Genomic DNA, 14,917 nt, shown 5'->3' on the forward strand with positions numbered 1-14,917 from the left:
TCTCGCAACACCTGGCAACATTGATGAGAATGTGTTGCGGAGCATGGTTTGTGTTAAACGGGCGCCGCCGTCGTTTTTTCTACACACCACAAGTCCACAATATCATCATTTTTTGTGTGGTAAAGACATAAATAGTAATTGTATGGACACAATATTGTTCACACATGCCATATGCAATTGATTATTCTATAATGCTTCAGGATTTTGCAGCCATCATATTTTTATTTTTTAATTTATCAACTTAATTAACTTATTATTGATTGATTAACAGTGCGTTTGAAGATGGAAAAGGCCTATTAAACTTCGACCCACAAGTCAATGTCAATATTCTTTGGGTGGTGACGGAATGCGAAAAGCGTCAGTTGTATCCATAGCAACCAGAGCTCGCAGTACTACTGCTTGATTGAATTGGTTGAAAATAAAGCGATTTAAATTATTCTCTTTTCTTGTTTGTTGACACCAAGATGTCTGCTGTATCAAGAATGAACTATTTACTTCATTTGGTCAAGGAGATTCACGATGTAACACGACTTAATGAAACAAAAACGATTGGATTGTTCTAGTTTGCTGTGCTGTGCTGAAGGGTAAGACTCGTCACTGTCGTCTTATGTTCATCTTTTCAACTGCAGCTCACCTGTGAATGTGAAAAAAACAGCCCCACTCTTTTCAACTGTGGGCATATAGGCCAGTGGTGGAAAAGGTACTCACACTCACATTAAGTAAAAGTATCAATACTGCAATGTAGAAATACTCTGTTACAAGTGAAAGTCAAAGTACAAAAGTATTAGTATCAAAATGTACTTAAAGTGCCAAAAGTAGAAAGTATCCATTATGCAGAATGTCCCATTTCACAAGTTTTCAAATGTAAAACATAATTTGAAAATAGCAGATCTACAAGCTCAAAATGCATCAAAATTTGAGCTTGTAGATTGGCTATTTTCAAATGGCCAAAATGTATGTAGAGCTGGAGTGGGTAATGTACAGTATGTTTTGTAATAATAATACAAATCTCCAAAGTAACTAGTAACTCAAGTTTTCAAATAATTGTAGTGGAGTAAAATTACAATATTTGCCTCTGAGATGTAGTGGAGTAGAAGTAAAATTACTGAAAATTTGAAATACTCCAGTAAAGTTAACCCTCTTGGTTCCTGTTTTGTCATTAGGATTTATACTCTATATAATGTCTTAAGCTTTACAGGACACCCATGGAAGCAAAGGGGACTTTTGAAAATGTCCAGCCAGGTTAAAAAAGTGAGAGGAGGAGAAAAGCCGTTCCTAAAACTCAAAGGAACTGAAAACAAGTAAGCTGTATTCTTCTTTTGAGTATAGACGATATCCCCAATTTCTCATATTCCGTGACTTTACCTGAATTGACATCAAACCTCTAACAAGCATATTTTACAGGGCATCACATGATCTCAGGAGACTTCTTTCTTTACTTGCAAAAACTGGCCCCAGACACGAAGTGAACCACAGCAAGGTATAGTCTAAGTGTTTCTGGTGGAACCCACAAAGATGCAAAACAGCTCCTATTTCATCAACTCTGTGTTTATTATCATGAGTCTCTCCTTACATCCCAGCTGGCAGCACATAGTCACAATAAGGCACGAAGCAGTGGAACCAAATCTCATGGTTCACATCATCATCATCATGATGTCAGCACGAGTAAGACTGAGAGTAACACAGCCAGCGAAGCTTCTGAACTTGAAAAATTCTGGTATGCGTTTCCTGTGAACTTTCAACAAGAATCATACACACTGTACAAGTCACATACACACAGTGACACAGGCTATGATTTGTCATCAGACTTGCCAGAGATATTTATAACTATTTCCCACTTACAGTGCAGCATACAGAAACCAAAGACATTTCAGCAGCCACCCGCTGCACAAACTCTTTACTGGCCTCCTCACCTCATTGGTCAAGAACAGACTGTGCAGGTAGGTCGTTAAATTTGGATAGCTATCAGCATTTCACTATAGGCCAGTGGTTCTCAAAGTGGGGTATAGGGAACCCCTGCAGCAGGGGTCATTGAGGGGGTTCCAGGGTGTCCCCAGCAAAATGTGTTAATATGGCATCAAGATCAGTTTAAACGCTTTTCCCCTATCTACATTGGCTATTTGAAAATGTGAAAATCTGGAATGCTTTTGAAACATTTTAACAACACAAATCTTGTATGGGAGTCCCTGGACAAAATATTTTCAGATGGGGGTCAAATGCATATCAAACTTGGTGGGTCCATGAACCTGTATTTAAACCTGCGTATAGGAAACCGAACATCTAACACTCATACAAAGGGCATTGCCCCTTGCCAAGGGGGATATTAGGCTTCAGGGATTGAGGCTGTGCCATCCTGCCACACTTACAAGTCAAATTCCATCACACGATGGTGTCGCTTGCATTCAATAACTGATTTTCAAGCTAACAAAGCATTGTGATGCAAAGGATTACAAATTAAGTTTGATTACACTGCTCATGCTTTTCATTACCGTGTTAAAGAGTTTTATTTCCTTCTTCTCCAGTGAATGGATTGACCATGCACCACCAGAGCATGTCCTTAGAGCGCTGATCTGCCTGCGATTGTTGATCAGAGATCCCCTTTATCAGGTTATTACACAAAAAAATAAATAATATATATATATATATATATATATATATATATATATATATATATATATATATATATATATATATATATATATATATATATATATATATATATATATATATATGTGTGTGTATATATATATATATTTATTTATTTTTTATTATGAAAAATTTCCATTCCCTTGTTTAGTATTATAATGTATTTGTTTGACTAAATTCATGGTATCTTCCCATTTCAGATACATTTCCATGAGGTGCAAGGAGTCCATTTACTTGCCACGGTAAATGTTTATTTAAGTTGTTACATACAGGCTCCATTTTCTCTATTAGACGTATGTCACGTATCTGCCGCTCTCAATTATCTTTACACCCTCTCTATTTATGTTTAGTACATGAATTCTGTGACTGCTACATATCTAGAATGTGGGGAACAGCCATTTGCCATGCAGAAGCTGGACACAATGACCTGTAAGTAGTCTTCCATAATAACTGACAGTTCAAGCACTGAACACCATATTATGTTATATTACCATGAACCAACTAATCACTATTTTGGTCTACAAATTACTTGACACTTGACAGGCATGTTTCAGAAGCTGTCTACAATGGAAGATCAACGGGCCTGGGTCATTGAGAGTGGAGCTCATAGGGTTAGTGTCTTGCGCTGCAAAGTTCCACTCTATAGATTCAGAGTCTATAGAGTTCAAATGTCCATTTATTGTATTTAGCACCTGCTGTACATTGTACTGTTTGTATACCACCAGTGAAAAACACCATGTTTTTACCAGCTTGCAAAGCTGGTAAAACCCCCCTGCAGCGAGCCTTAGGGCCATTAGTGGTCTCAGCTGTGCAAACAAAAGACCTGATTGAATGGAATGTTAAGGAGGCATCTCTCTCTCTCTCTCTCTCTCTCTCTCTCTCTCTCTCTCTCTCTCTCTCTCTCTCTCTCTCTCTCTCTCTCTCTCTCTCTCTCTCTCTCTCTCTCTCTCTTCCCCCCCCCCCCCCCCCCCCCCATTGGAATGGCTGAGATTTTATTTTAAAGACAACCTTTACATTTTGTGCTGCAGATTGGGGCAAAAAAAGCCAGCCGCAAGCTGGTATATTATGCTGGTATATTATGACTCATGTCATGTCATTTCTTGTTTCTTTTTTGTCAAAGACCCTGGTGAAGCTCCTATCAACAAAAGATAGCAGTGTCTTGCTGGGAGCTCTCCTGGCACTCACCACACTGGCTGAAAGGTATATGCTATATTTGGTTGTGTATCAGTTGCATTTATGCATTGATGATCAGTGACAAACCATGTGTTTCTTATAGCCAACAATACAAGGAGAGGATTGGAGAGCTGCCAATAGTGGAAAACCTGCTTGTAATACTACAAGAATATGACTTGTTATCAAAAAGGTCAGTAACCAAGTGTACATTGACATTCCAGAGAAGTACAATTAATAATACATTTGTATATTTCTAATTTGTTTAATAAATCATATGTATTTATGTTACCATATTCATATACGTACAGTACATAAGATTCCTCTGTCCTTTATCATGACACAACATTATCAAGGAAACACAGTAATGTCAATTCATACCTATACAGGCATTTAGTTTACATTCTTATACTGACAGTTCTTTGTCCTGCCTAAAAAACACACCAGCTTGCTGTTGCTTGAGTCTCACCATTAGGCTTAAACCACATCACTGTTGTACGATGCACATTTACGTGTGCATGAATCTGATGTCCTTTCCAGAGTAAGCGCGGAGCTGTTGAGACTCCTGTCACCGGTGCGTCAGGTCCGGGAGCAGGTGAGGGAGTTGGAGGGCGTTCCAGTGCTACTGAGCCTGCTACATGGACAGCACCTGAAGCTGCTGTGGAGTGTGGCCTGGGTCCTGGTCCAACTGTCTGAGGAACCAGACACCAGGACAGAGATACGGACATGGGGAGGTGTGCAGCAGCTGCTACGACTGCTCAACAGGTTGATATATTTAATATTGAGATTAGCCCCAGACAGACAAATTCATAGACCGCCTTAAAAAGGCGCTGTAAAGACAAAACTAGAAAGGTGCACTCAGTTCTCCATCAATGGATGAAACTCCATATCAAATTTCTATGTCTATGACGTCAGTCATCTTTGTTTTGATGTATCTATGACGTATGACTTCATATGGGCATGGTTTCAGCCCAATCCGGCTGCCGTTGACTTCCATTATAACACAATTTCAAAATGTATCCAAAATATGTGAAAACATCTTTGGCCTATTGGCAGCATGTACAAGAAATTTGGCATTGATCGGTCTAGCGGTTTAGTAGATTAGCCCCAGAAAGTCAGACAGGGGCGAAACAATTATCTCTCCCCTTGTCTTCGGCCTTGGAGTAATTAGTTATTCCAAGTTGCTAGCTACATCTAAAGGCTTTCCCAGACATTATCCCTGAAGGTTGCGCGCCCAGTGTCATTGTGAGAACGTCAATCCTTATGGTGCTTGAGACGGCTACGGGAGACTCTCAGTAGCAACAGTCATGCACCGCAATGAACCAATCTACAAGCACACAAGAGCTCTGAGATCTGTAGATCTGTTATTTTCAGTGAACAACATGGTGTGCAACCAAATATAAAGCACTGTATCAGGAAATATTATTGTTAGTCATGTACCAGTTCTCTGTTAACTGTTCCAGTGACAGGCAGTATGTCAGTGACCGCTCCTCCATTGAGACCCTTGCTAGTGCCAATGCAGCAGGTCGCATCCAGAAGGAGCACATCAGAGATGAGCTCAGTCCTCAGGAGAACATGGACAACACCATGGCCATGAAGTCAGGTACAGGATTACTAAACTTTATATTAAAATAATTTGTCTTGACTAACGTTATGCTAAAGGGTCTGCAGTGTTCTACTGCTTACCACTCAAGGTTATGGTCTGTGATAGATGGCACAGAATGGAAAATTACCCAACGGTCAGCAGCTGGTTGCTGTGGTTTAACCAGCCAATATGGCAGGTAATCAACCATCATTGGAGGTCCTATTGTATTCCAAAGATCTTGTTGGCCAGTAAAGTAGACTCTAGCTACTATACGGTTACATTTTGCACATATTGTTTGAAAATGATAACATATTAATTCTGAAAGTACAGCATGCTGCACGGCTCTGACTGAGCTTGTGCTGGATGACACTGCTGCTCACCATGTGGTGCAGGTGAGGAAACCTCTCCACAGCTTTACACAGCCTTGAGGATAGATGTGATGTGAATGATCCAACTTTATATCTATGATGACCTTTCTCTGATGAATCAACATACAGTATGTTTTTTACAGGAGAACGGAATCCATATAGTTGCAAAATTGATTCTACCACAAAGCCAAGGAGCAAAAGTAACATCTTTACAGGTAAAGTGTACTGCATATGTATTATTTTCATATAACAATTTATCTACAGAACCAAAGTAATGGAGGTTATCCTTTTCTGCCACCACCAGTGCTATGCATTCCGGACCCTTCGATTTCTCTTCAGTGTGGAAAGAAACAGACATCTGTTTAAAAGGTGCCGTTATAAATGTACTGGCTCTCTGAGTTAATGTGCTATAAATGCACTCCAATTTTGTCCTGGAATCTTCTGTTTTCCATTGCAGGCTCTTTCCCACGGATCTGTTCGAGTTGTTTATTGATGTTGGACATTATGTGCGAGACCTCACTGCCTATGAAGAACTGCAAAATAAAGTCTCACTGTACAGTGTAAGAAAACCATCTTCCTTTAAAGAGTATTTAAAACAACTCCCATAGCTGCTATGGTACTCGGCTGGAACACCATTTCTATCCTATGATATCACTATAAAACTGACGGTACGCTATGTGTGTACTGCAGGACGAAGAGCTAGACAGTTTGAGAGACAACATTAAGGCTGTAGACCAAAACCGTCCTCCTCTCAGGGTTATCAATGGCTACTCCATACTGGACCACTTGGGCACTGGTGCTTTTGGAAGCGTTTTCAAGGTACACGGCAATCTTTTAAAGTAATAGCAGCTGCAGTCATTAATGTTGGTTTAGATCCTGGAACAGCCCTTAAGGACATTAGTCTAACATTATTAGAACTGATTCTTAATGATGATTTAAAGGATTCTCCCAAATATTTTTTTCCTTTAATTTGTACACATATAATTTATATGGCTGTTGTTTTCTCTATTCTTGTACTACCTTTGGTGATCCTAACAGGTTCGTAAGCAGAGTTGCCAAAACCTCCTAGCCCTTAAGGAGGTCAACCTCCACAACCCTGCCTTTGGCAAAGACAAGAAGTCCAGAGACAACAATGTGGAGAAGATAGTCTCTGAGCTCACCATTATCAAAGAACAGGTGTATACCTATGTTCTATTTGAAAATATATATATATATATTCTACTTTAAATTAAGAACTCAGATTTGTGCTTTGTGTTCTTTCTGCAGATGACACATCCAAATATTGTAAAGTATTACAGGACATTTGTGGAAGGTAAGGATAAATATTGATTTGTTCCAATATTAGCTTTTTCATTACTTTTGCAACATGGGTAACACACTTGTGGCAGGTGATTCTTGACTGGAATAGAACATACGTTCTGTTGTCTTGACAAAGCTGCAAACCGTCTTTTCCTTAGGTGACAGGTTGTACATTGTTATGGAACTGATTGAAGGAGTGACACTGGCCGACCAGTTCAGCTCTTTACAAGAGAAACAGCAGAAGTTCACTGAAGAGAGAATTTGGAACATATTTATTCAGGTAATAATAATATACAGCCCACTTTGTTTCCAGTCTCAAGGTGCAGTGTGTTGCTTGATGCTTGGTTTATTGGAATTTATGTCAACATTGCAGTGTGACATCTGAAGTGTAAATGAAGAGACCTTTTGGCTGAACTGGAGAATGAATCCAGCCAAAGGCCTTGTCTATATAATGTCTCTCTGAACCTTCTCAGATGTGTCTGGCATTGAGGTACCTGCACAAGGAGAAGAGGATTGTCCACCGTGACCTTACCCCCAACAACGTCATGCTGGGAGAGAAGGACAAAGTCACCATCAGTGAGTCGAGTGTTATGCACTTCTTTTTTTCCCTCTCCTTGTCCTACTCAAATTAGATTGTGTAACCCGTGCCTTTCATGCGTTTCCAGCTGACTTTGGGCTTGCCAAGCAGAAACAGGAGAACAGCAAGCTAACATCTGTGGTTGGCACCATCCTTTACTCCTGGTGAGATTGACATTTGAACATTTTAGGGTATCTCAAACTGTATCTAAGTTAAGGCATTTATACAGTAGCAGACCTGTTCATCTGTTGGATCCTTTGAATCATTCCTAATAGAAAAAAAAAATACAAACTTTTATATATTTAAGTGAAATGTGTGTGTGTGTGTGTGTGTGTGTGTGTGTGTGTGTGTGTGTGTGTGTGTGTGTGTGTGTGTGTGTGTGTGTGTGTGTGTGTGTGTGTGTGTGTGTGTGTGTGTGTGTGTGTGTGTGTGTGTGTGTGTGCGTGCGTGCGTGCGTGTGTGTGTGTGTATACTCATAATTGTACAAATGTGTGTGGGCATTTATGAGTGTGCACTTTCACACACATACATACCTTAATACAACATGTACATAACATTACATACACGTGTGTTAGTCCAGAGGTGGTGAAGAGTGAGCCGTATGGAGAGAAGGCTGACATTTGGGCGGCAGGCTGTATCCTCTACCAGATGGCGACATTACAGCCCCCATTCTACAGTAACAACATGCTGTCCCTTGCTACCAAGGTTCTGTAACACACACACGCACGCACATATGCACGCACAGTAGAATCCACAGAGTTCAATTTATATATTTGTAACACTGCAAGTGTACAACCAAAGACTGAGAGTCTACTGAAAGTGTACAGTAACCGAATGGACATTTGTACACTCTCAGAGTTAAATGAACATTTTACTGCACAGTAAAATGTGTGCACAGTAAAAAAAACACACACACACACACACACACACACACACACACACACACACACACACACACACACACACACACACACACACACACACACACACACACACACACACACACACACACCCGCACACACACTTGACTGAATTCCTGTTGTCAGATGTTGATCTCCATAGTGACTGTGCCTTTTGTCGTGTACTGGCAGATCGTGGAGGCTGTTTATGAACCGGTTGCAGAAGGAACATTCTCAGAGAGGGTCACAGATATGATTCAATGGTGAGACTGTTGCACTCAAATCAAAGCTTTAAGTCAAGTCAGACAAGAGTTGCGCTGACATTGACTAAATGCACTCTATTTCAAAAGACTTTCCATTGGCTCTGTAAAGCCTGGGTGAGCACATAAAATAGATGATGTACGAGCTCACAACACATCACAATGCGATACGAGCTTGTAGATCTGCTATTTTTTTAATATTTTGAAAGTGAAAGTGAAGGTGATAAATTCTGTCTGTGCGGGTTTTATAAATATTGAACCAAGGAAAAGTATTACCAAGAGCTAGTGACTTTTTTCCATTGTAGTATACATTATATAGTATACGTATAATAAAGAGAACATTTAAAAAATGTATATCTTTGGCAGGGTCTTTGTTTTCAATTTGCAGCACCAAAGAGCATGTCAGTTTGCTGGTTCTCTGTCATTCTCTGTGTTTTATGGGATATCTTCTCAGGTGCTTGAATCCAGATGCAGACTTGCGGCCAGACATTGTGGCGGTGAGCTCCAGGATGTCTGACATCATGATGAGGTTGATGGATGGCCTCTACACTTCCCATCATGCACTGGAGAAAAGAGCGGAGAGAGACAGGAAGCGAGCGCAGAAGTACTTCCTGGAGAGACATAAATATGGGACCAGCTGCATCTCAGGGGATTCAAGCGTGTCTGAGGTAATACTTGTAGAAATGTTGAACGGGCATTCCAGAGGTTTAATAATGAATTGTGTATGCCTGCTGCATGATGTCTTTATTCTTAAACTGTAATCCGTTACAGTAATCTAGTGTTCAGGGTTAGAAACTGAATTTTGACCTTCAGGCAGTACCACTTAAATGTCAACCAGTAGTACTCCTACCCTACTGGATCTAAATCTTAGTAGAAGAGCAGAGAGCCCAAATACAACCACTGCAGTTATATTTTATTAACATACACTACCATACAGATTGGTCATAGTAATGTTTTATTCACACACAAAATGGATTGCTGTTTTAACATCACCTGCACACACTTTGAGTTTGCTTTCATTTGCATACTGATACTATACTTGTAACTAAATCTATTTCGACAGCAGGTTCTTCAAGACCAAGAGAAGTCCACAATGCAGCCAGAATCCCTGCCACCACTCCCATCTTCAGCCTGCAGCTCCAACCACAGCGAGCTAAGTCTAAGTCAAGGTGAATCTGCCACACACTGTACATCAGGTCTCAACAAGCACCGGTGTCTCAAACACATGTGAAACGTTTTCATGGAAAATGATTTCATAGGGTTCATGTTTTCTACTAGATGATGCATCGGATGATGATACTGGCTCACCTAATATCAAAGATAATGCTGCTGCTTCTCTGATGAAACATGACAGTGAGTTATTTGTGAATACACACACTCCTTTAATGATATTTTTGTCTGGTAAACAACAGATACCAGCTGATGATTTGATTTGTTTGAAAAAGGAATTTCTATTGGTGCTGAGTTAATGTTACATTAAATTACTGTAAGTACTGTGTGTTTCCAAAGAGATAGTATTTGTCTGCCTTCTTTAATATAACCATATTAACCCTGGCCTGGCATATATATATTTTGGGCAAAGTTTATAAATGTATTTAATAAAAAATAGCATATCTACAAGCTCACATCGTGTCTCTCTATGCAACATGTTGTGAGCTTGTAGATTGTCTATTTTCGCCATTTGTCATATTATAACAAGGTATATAGGACTTAAATGGTTAATTGTGTGTTTGACTGTTCAAGGATCAGCAAAACCCTGTGCATCTGTTACACCGGACCAAAGTCTTCCTGAGTAAGTATTTTTTTAATAAAGTTCCCCTTAACCAGGCAAGGTAGATGCATTTGAAGTTTGGAACAAATATGGCAAAAATGTGAATACAGCACATTTGCACAATTCTTTAATTTACTGTGATATTCGTTTTTTTTCCTTTGTTTCTTTGTTTCTAAAGTGTACTGCCACCATTAAGTTTTCTGCTGCTTATAACCAATGTATTATTTACATATAACCGATTGTCTTTTTTCTCAGGGGTGATTATGCTGCTCCCAACACTAAACCTAGACCAGGTAAACTGATTCTGAATCTGTTTAGTCACTCAATTGTGAAACTATGCAGCAGCAGCTCTTCTAATGAGATTTGACTGGTGTCCCAGTGTCAGCAGGAATCTCTGTTTCACACAAGATGCTTCGTCAGATTGAAGACCCCATTCAGCGACTCTTGGTCCAACTGCATAAAATCCTATACATTACTCAGGTGACAGTCCTTATAGGATTCATTTAAAAAAGTTAGTTTTATTGCTGATGTTAAAGAAATGTATGCAACTTTTCAGGATTTTACTTGGAGTGAATGCTTACGAATCTCTTATAAGTAGAGAGTAGTCTTTAGGTGCAAGCCCAAGCCAAGTCCTGATTTTTGTGACTTAAATTCATCTCCAAGTTCAAGTCCAAGTTTCAAGTGTCAAGTCTACATCTCTGTTCATCCTCACATCCAAGCAATTTGGCAGTGCCCAGCAGTAACCAAGGTTCCTGCAGATACATTAAGAGAAAGACAGAATTGTGTGCAAAAAGTTAGGATGCATTACAGCAGGCCTGATAGGGATACAAAATCATGTTTTTGGTTTCAAGTGTGGAATCAAGTCAAGGTATGTTCACCTTTAGGGTTCATAACTGTCAAAACATTTCCAAAATGCTTGGTAATTTGTCTGAAAACATCCTCTTGTAATGTCCTGTAATGTAATGTATAGACCTTTTTGCTAGACAGAACCATTGTATTATTCCAAATCAGTTTGCCCCTACCTTCATCATATTTGTTTCATTTCTAGCTTCCTCCAGCTCCTCAACACAACATCAAACGACGGGTGATTGAAAGATTCAAAAAGTCATTATTCCACTATGGAAGCAGTCCCTTCAATTTGAAAGTGGAGCTCAGCAAGGTCCGTATAGCAGACAATTCTCAATTTCCCCGGTGAGAAAAGACAATTTATTGACATCTGAGAAGCTATATTCTTGCTCTTCCTGTCACATTGCCAGGTTTTCCCCCACAAACCCATCAGTCATACTCAATTTCTACAAACGTAAACAGATCTTGCAGACTAACAAACAAACAAACACCTGCCCAAGTATTTCTAGAAGTATATCTATACATATCGATATGTGATGTGTATATATGTGATATGTACATCACATGTGTACATATACAATATCACATCACATATGATGTGATATGTACATCAGTCAAAGTATATGAACACATTTGGCAGGTGTCGTTTTCTCACTGTTCAGTGCTTAGCTCGTGCTTGGGTTGGCGTTGTAGATCTCATCTCCTTTTCCTGGCAGCTTGTCCAGGGCTCTGCAGAGCTGGTGGAGTTAGGCTCAGGCGGCTCAGACTGGTGGTCTCTGATCCAGTCATTCTCTGGTGACCACCACACTGTTGACAGTTCAGGTAGAGTTGTTACCATAGCTATAACCACACACTCTGGAGCACAACACGGTATCAATGTAGAACTGCTATCGATTATCGTCTTAGCAATAATTTGATGAATTGAAAAACGCAAATCTTTTTGTGTATATATTGTTACGACCTGGCCTAGGGTTCACCAGGCGCAACACAAAAATACAGACTCCCTCCTTTCCAGTCCCGAAACACAGTCAGCTAACACCAGTTTAAAATCCAAAATACAGTCATTTATTTATGAAGTCGAAAACATGGGTAAATTACCTTTATGTACAGGTGGGCCCCTGTACATAAAATACTCGAAAAAAACGAAAATAACGAAATCCAATGCTTACCTGTACCAAACAGAAATACAAAGATCTTACCTACAATATAACTTAACTTAAGAAACACATAATCGAACAAATAACAAAACAAAAGAAAGGCCACCCAACCCTACACTACCAAGTCTGTAAAATAACCCACAGATAGATTATGAATCAAATATTGTATAAAATTATTGATTATCACTTATTTCTTATCATCAATTACATTGATTTGTTCGATTAACTGTTTCAGCCCTATTAAAAGTTAATACTTTTGTTCCTCACACAGATATTACAGGTGTTGGGAATCTTAAGGATGGCATCACCTTCGAGCAGCTACAGGTCAGTCCCTCATGGACATGGTCCATATGGTATATACATTATAAAGCAAGCCTATTTAGATTTAAAGGGTCACACTTCTGGTGTAATTTTAACATGTACTTTGGCTTTTGTGTGCACCCCAGACAGTTTTTACGGTGCTTGATTGTGCTTAGATTGTGCATTACAGTCACCCATTCACACACACATTCATACACCGATGGCGGAGGAAACCATCCAAGGCACCAACCTGTTCATCGGGAGTAATTAGGGGTTCAGCGCCTTGCTCAAGGACACTTCGACACTAACTCTGGGGAAGCCAGGGATCGAACTGGGAACCTCGCAGTTCCCATCCGGCCACTCTACCGGCCACTCTACCCCTGAGCCACTGCCACCCCATGATCTTCCTCCTAGGCCTTGTGCCTCTCGCACCTCCAACTGTGCCCATGGTGGACTACACATGGCAGGGGCGTCCTCTTCCCTGAGCCAGGCCTAAGCCTGACCGCATACCAAAAAAGTTTTGCTGCAGGGTCATCAGCTAGGGACCACCCCTTATCTGGTTATTCGCCTCCTGGTAACTTTTCTCCAGCACCTCTGCCAGCTTCTTGAGCACTTACTTGGTCATGCCATCTGCTTGCCAGGTCATCTCCTCGATCTAATTCTCTTTTTCAAGTCGCCTCAAAGTTGTTGTATTTTCCCAGCTGCACCCACACTTCCTGAGGATCTTTTCTTTTGCCGATGTCCTTGCATTCGTTACCGTTTGGTCCGTCCTTGTAGGCCCTTCTTCCATCCCGCCTCTCAGAGGGCCTTCGGGCTGTTATCTTTGTTTCCTTTTCGTAGTGTGATTTGGGTGTCTCCTCTTGGGAAACTAGAGGTATAGGGTTACTAGCCCGCCTCTCCTAGTGCAGTCTATCCTGCTGCCACCAGTCTCTCCTGGTTGTCCTCAGTCTTCCCTGGACTCCAACTGCTCTATTCACAGTAGTCACTGTCTCCAGAAGTGCATTATTCAATATAATTATATCTTAGATCAGACTATATAAGCCCATTGAACCTCTAACTCCATGTTAAGCATGCACCCCTTTAAATTATTCTTTTCACATATATTGTCTCCAATTTTAGGAAATCATAGAGGAGGTGCTGGAAGAGAATGAGTACTATAAAACTACATACACCAGGTGAATTGGGAATGTTCACATGCATTATTTCTGTTCATCACAAATCCACATTTAGTGTATTGTTTTATTATTAAACTGTCATTTTTATTTATTAAGAAAAGCTTCAATTTAAATGCAAATTAAAACCATAATTAATAAAGATAAATGAACTCCACTGAAATCCTGTTCTCAATACTTATGTTTGTTTTGTTAGGAATGACCAGGAAATAATCAAGACTTGCCATGGCTGTGGGATAAAGAAATGAGCTGTTCCTCCATGTGTGTTTGTCACCACACTCCTAATTCATACTGTATGATTCTTCATTCTTCAAGCATTCACAACACGCGCACGCACGCACGCACGCACGCACACACACACACACACACACACACACACACACACACACACACACACACACACACACACACACACACACACACACACACACACACACACACACACACACACACACACACACCGTTATATACATCTGGTTGATGACATTCTTTTCTTTGTGGTGTTTCAGTATCCTGCCCTGTTTGTGTTTGAGGTTTATGTGTGTTTTGGCAGGTTTCTCCGAGCTAGCACTTTGAAATTCTCAGGATTCTTTAACCACATGATCCCTATAGCGTCCCTATTCTGGGCATGTCATAATAGGCGAGTATTTGGCAAAACATTCACGGCGTATCATTGTGAGTTTGTAAATATGCTAGTTTCAGCACAGATGTGGGGGGGATTCCTGGACAAGCGGCAGTCAGAAAAGTTGTCGTTTATCACCCACAAAGGTGATTATAAACCTAAACCTTATGAGAGCCCAGCAGTGTTTCTCAACATTTTTGGGGCCAGTGCCCCCTATGCAATATCCAGGTCGATTACTGCCCCCC

General features: G+C 40.3%; 1 protein-coding gene across 1 annotated transcript; it reads left to right on the top strand.

The window, feature by feature from the left end:
- Positions 1–1,230: 1,230 nt before the first annotated feature.
- Positions 1,231–14,057, top strand: nek10 (NIMA-related kinase 10; the record flags this gene model as incomplete). The annotated part of the gene is made up of 33 exons (XM_084052262.1): positions 1,231–1,301; positions 1,405–1,465; positions 1,581–1,717; positions 1,845–1,940; positions 2,523–2,607; positions 2,997–3,075; positions 3,190–3,257; positions 3,767–3,846; positions 3,923–4,009; positions 4,357–4,581; positions 5,280–5,419; positions 5,732–5,793; positions 5,913–5,984; positions 6,074–6,138; positions 6,227–6,329; positions 6,460–6,588; positions 6,808–6,945; positions 7,036–7,081; positions 7,227–7,348; positions 7,542–7,644; positions 7,734–7,809; positions 8,221–8,350; positions 8,737–8,807; positions 9,259–9,472; positions 9,868–9,973; positions 10,083–10,157; positions 10,548–10,596; positions 10,831–10,868; positions 10,955–11,055; positions 11,624–11,734; positions 12,138–12,243; positions 12,850–12,902; positions 13,998–14,057. The coding sequence occupies 33 exons, from the start codon at positions 1,231–1,233 to the stop codon at positions 14,055–14,057; spliced, it is 3,159 nt and encodes a 1,052-aa protein (XP_083908388.1).
- Positions 14,058–14,917: the final 860 nt, after the last annotated feature.

This window comes from Gymnoscopelus microlampas, assembly GCF_963454915.1.
Source record: "Gymnoscopelus microlampas genome assembly, chromosome: 3".
Lineage (NCBI taxonomy): Eukaryota > Metazoa > Chordata > Actinopteri > Myctophiformes > Myctophidae > Gymnoscopelus > Gymnoscopelus microlampas.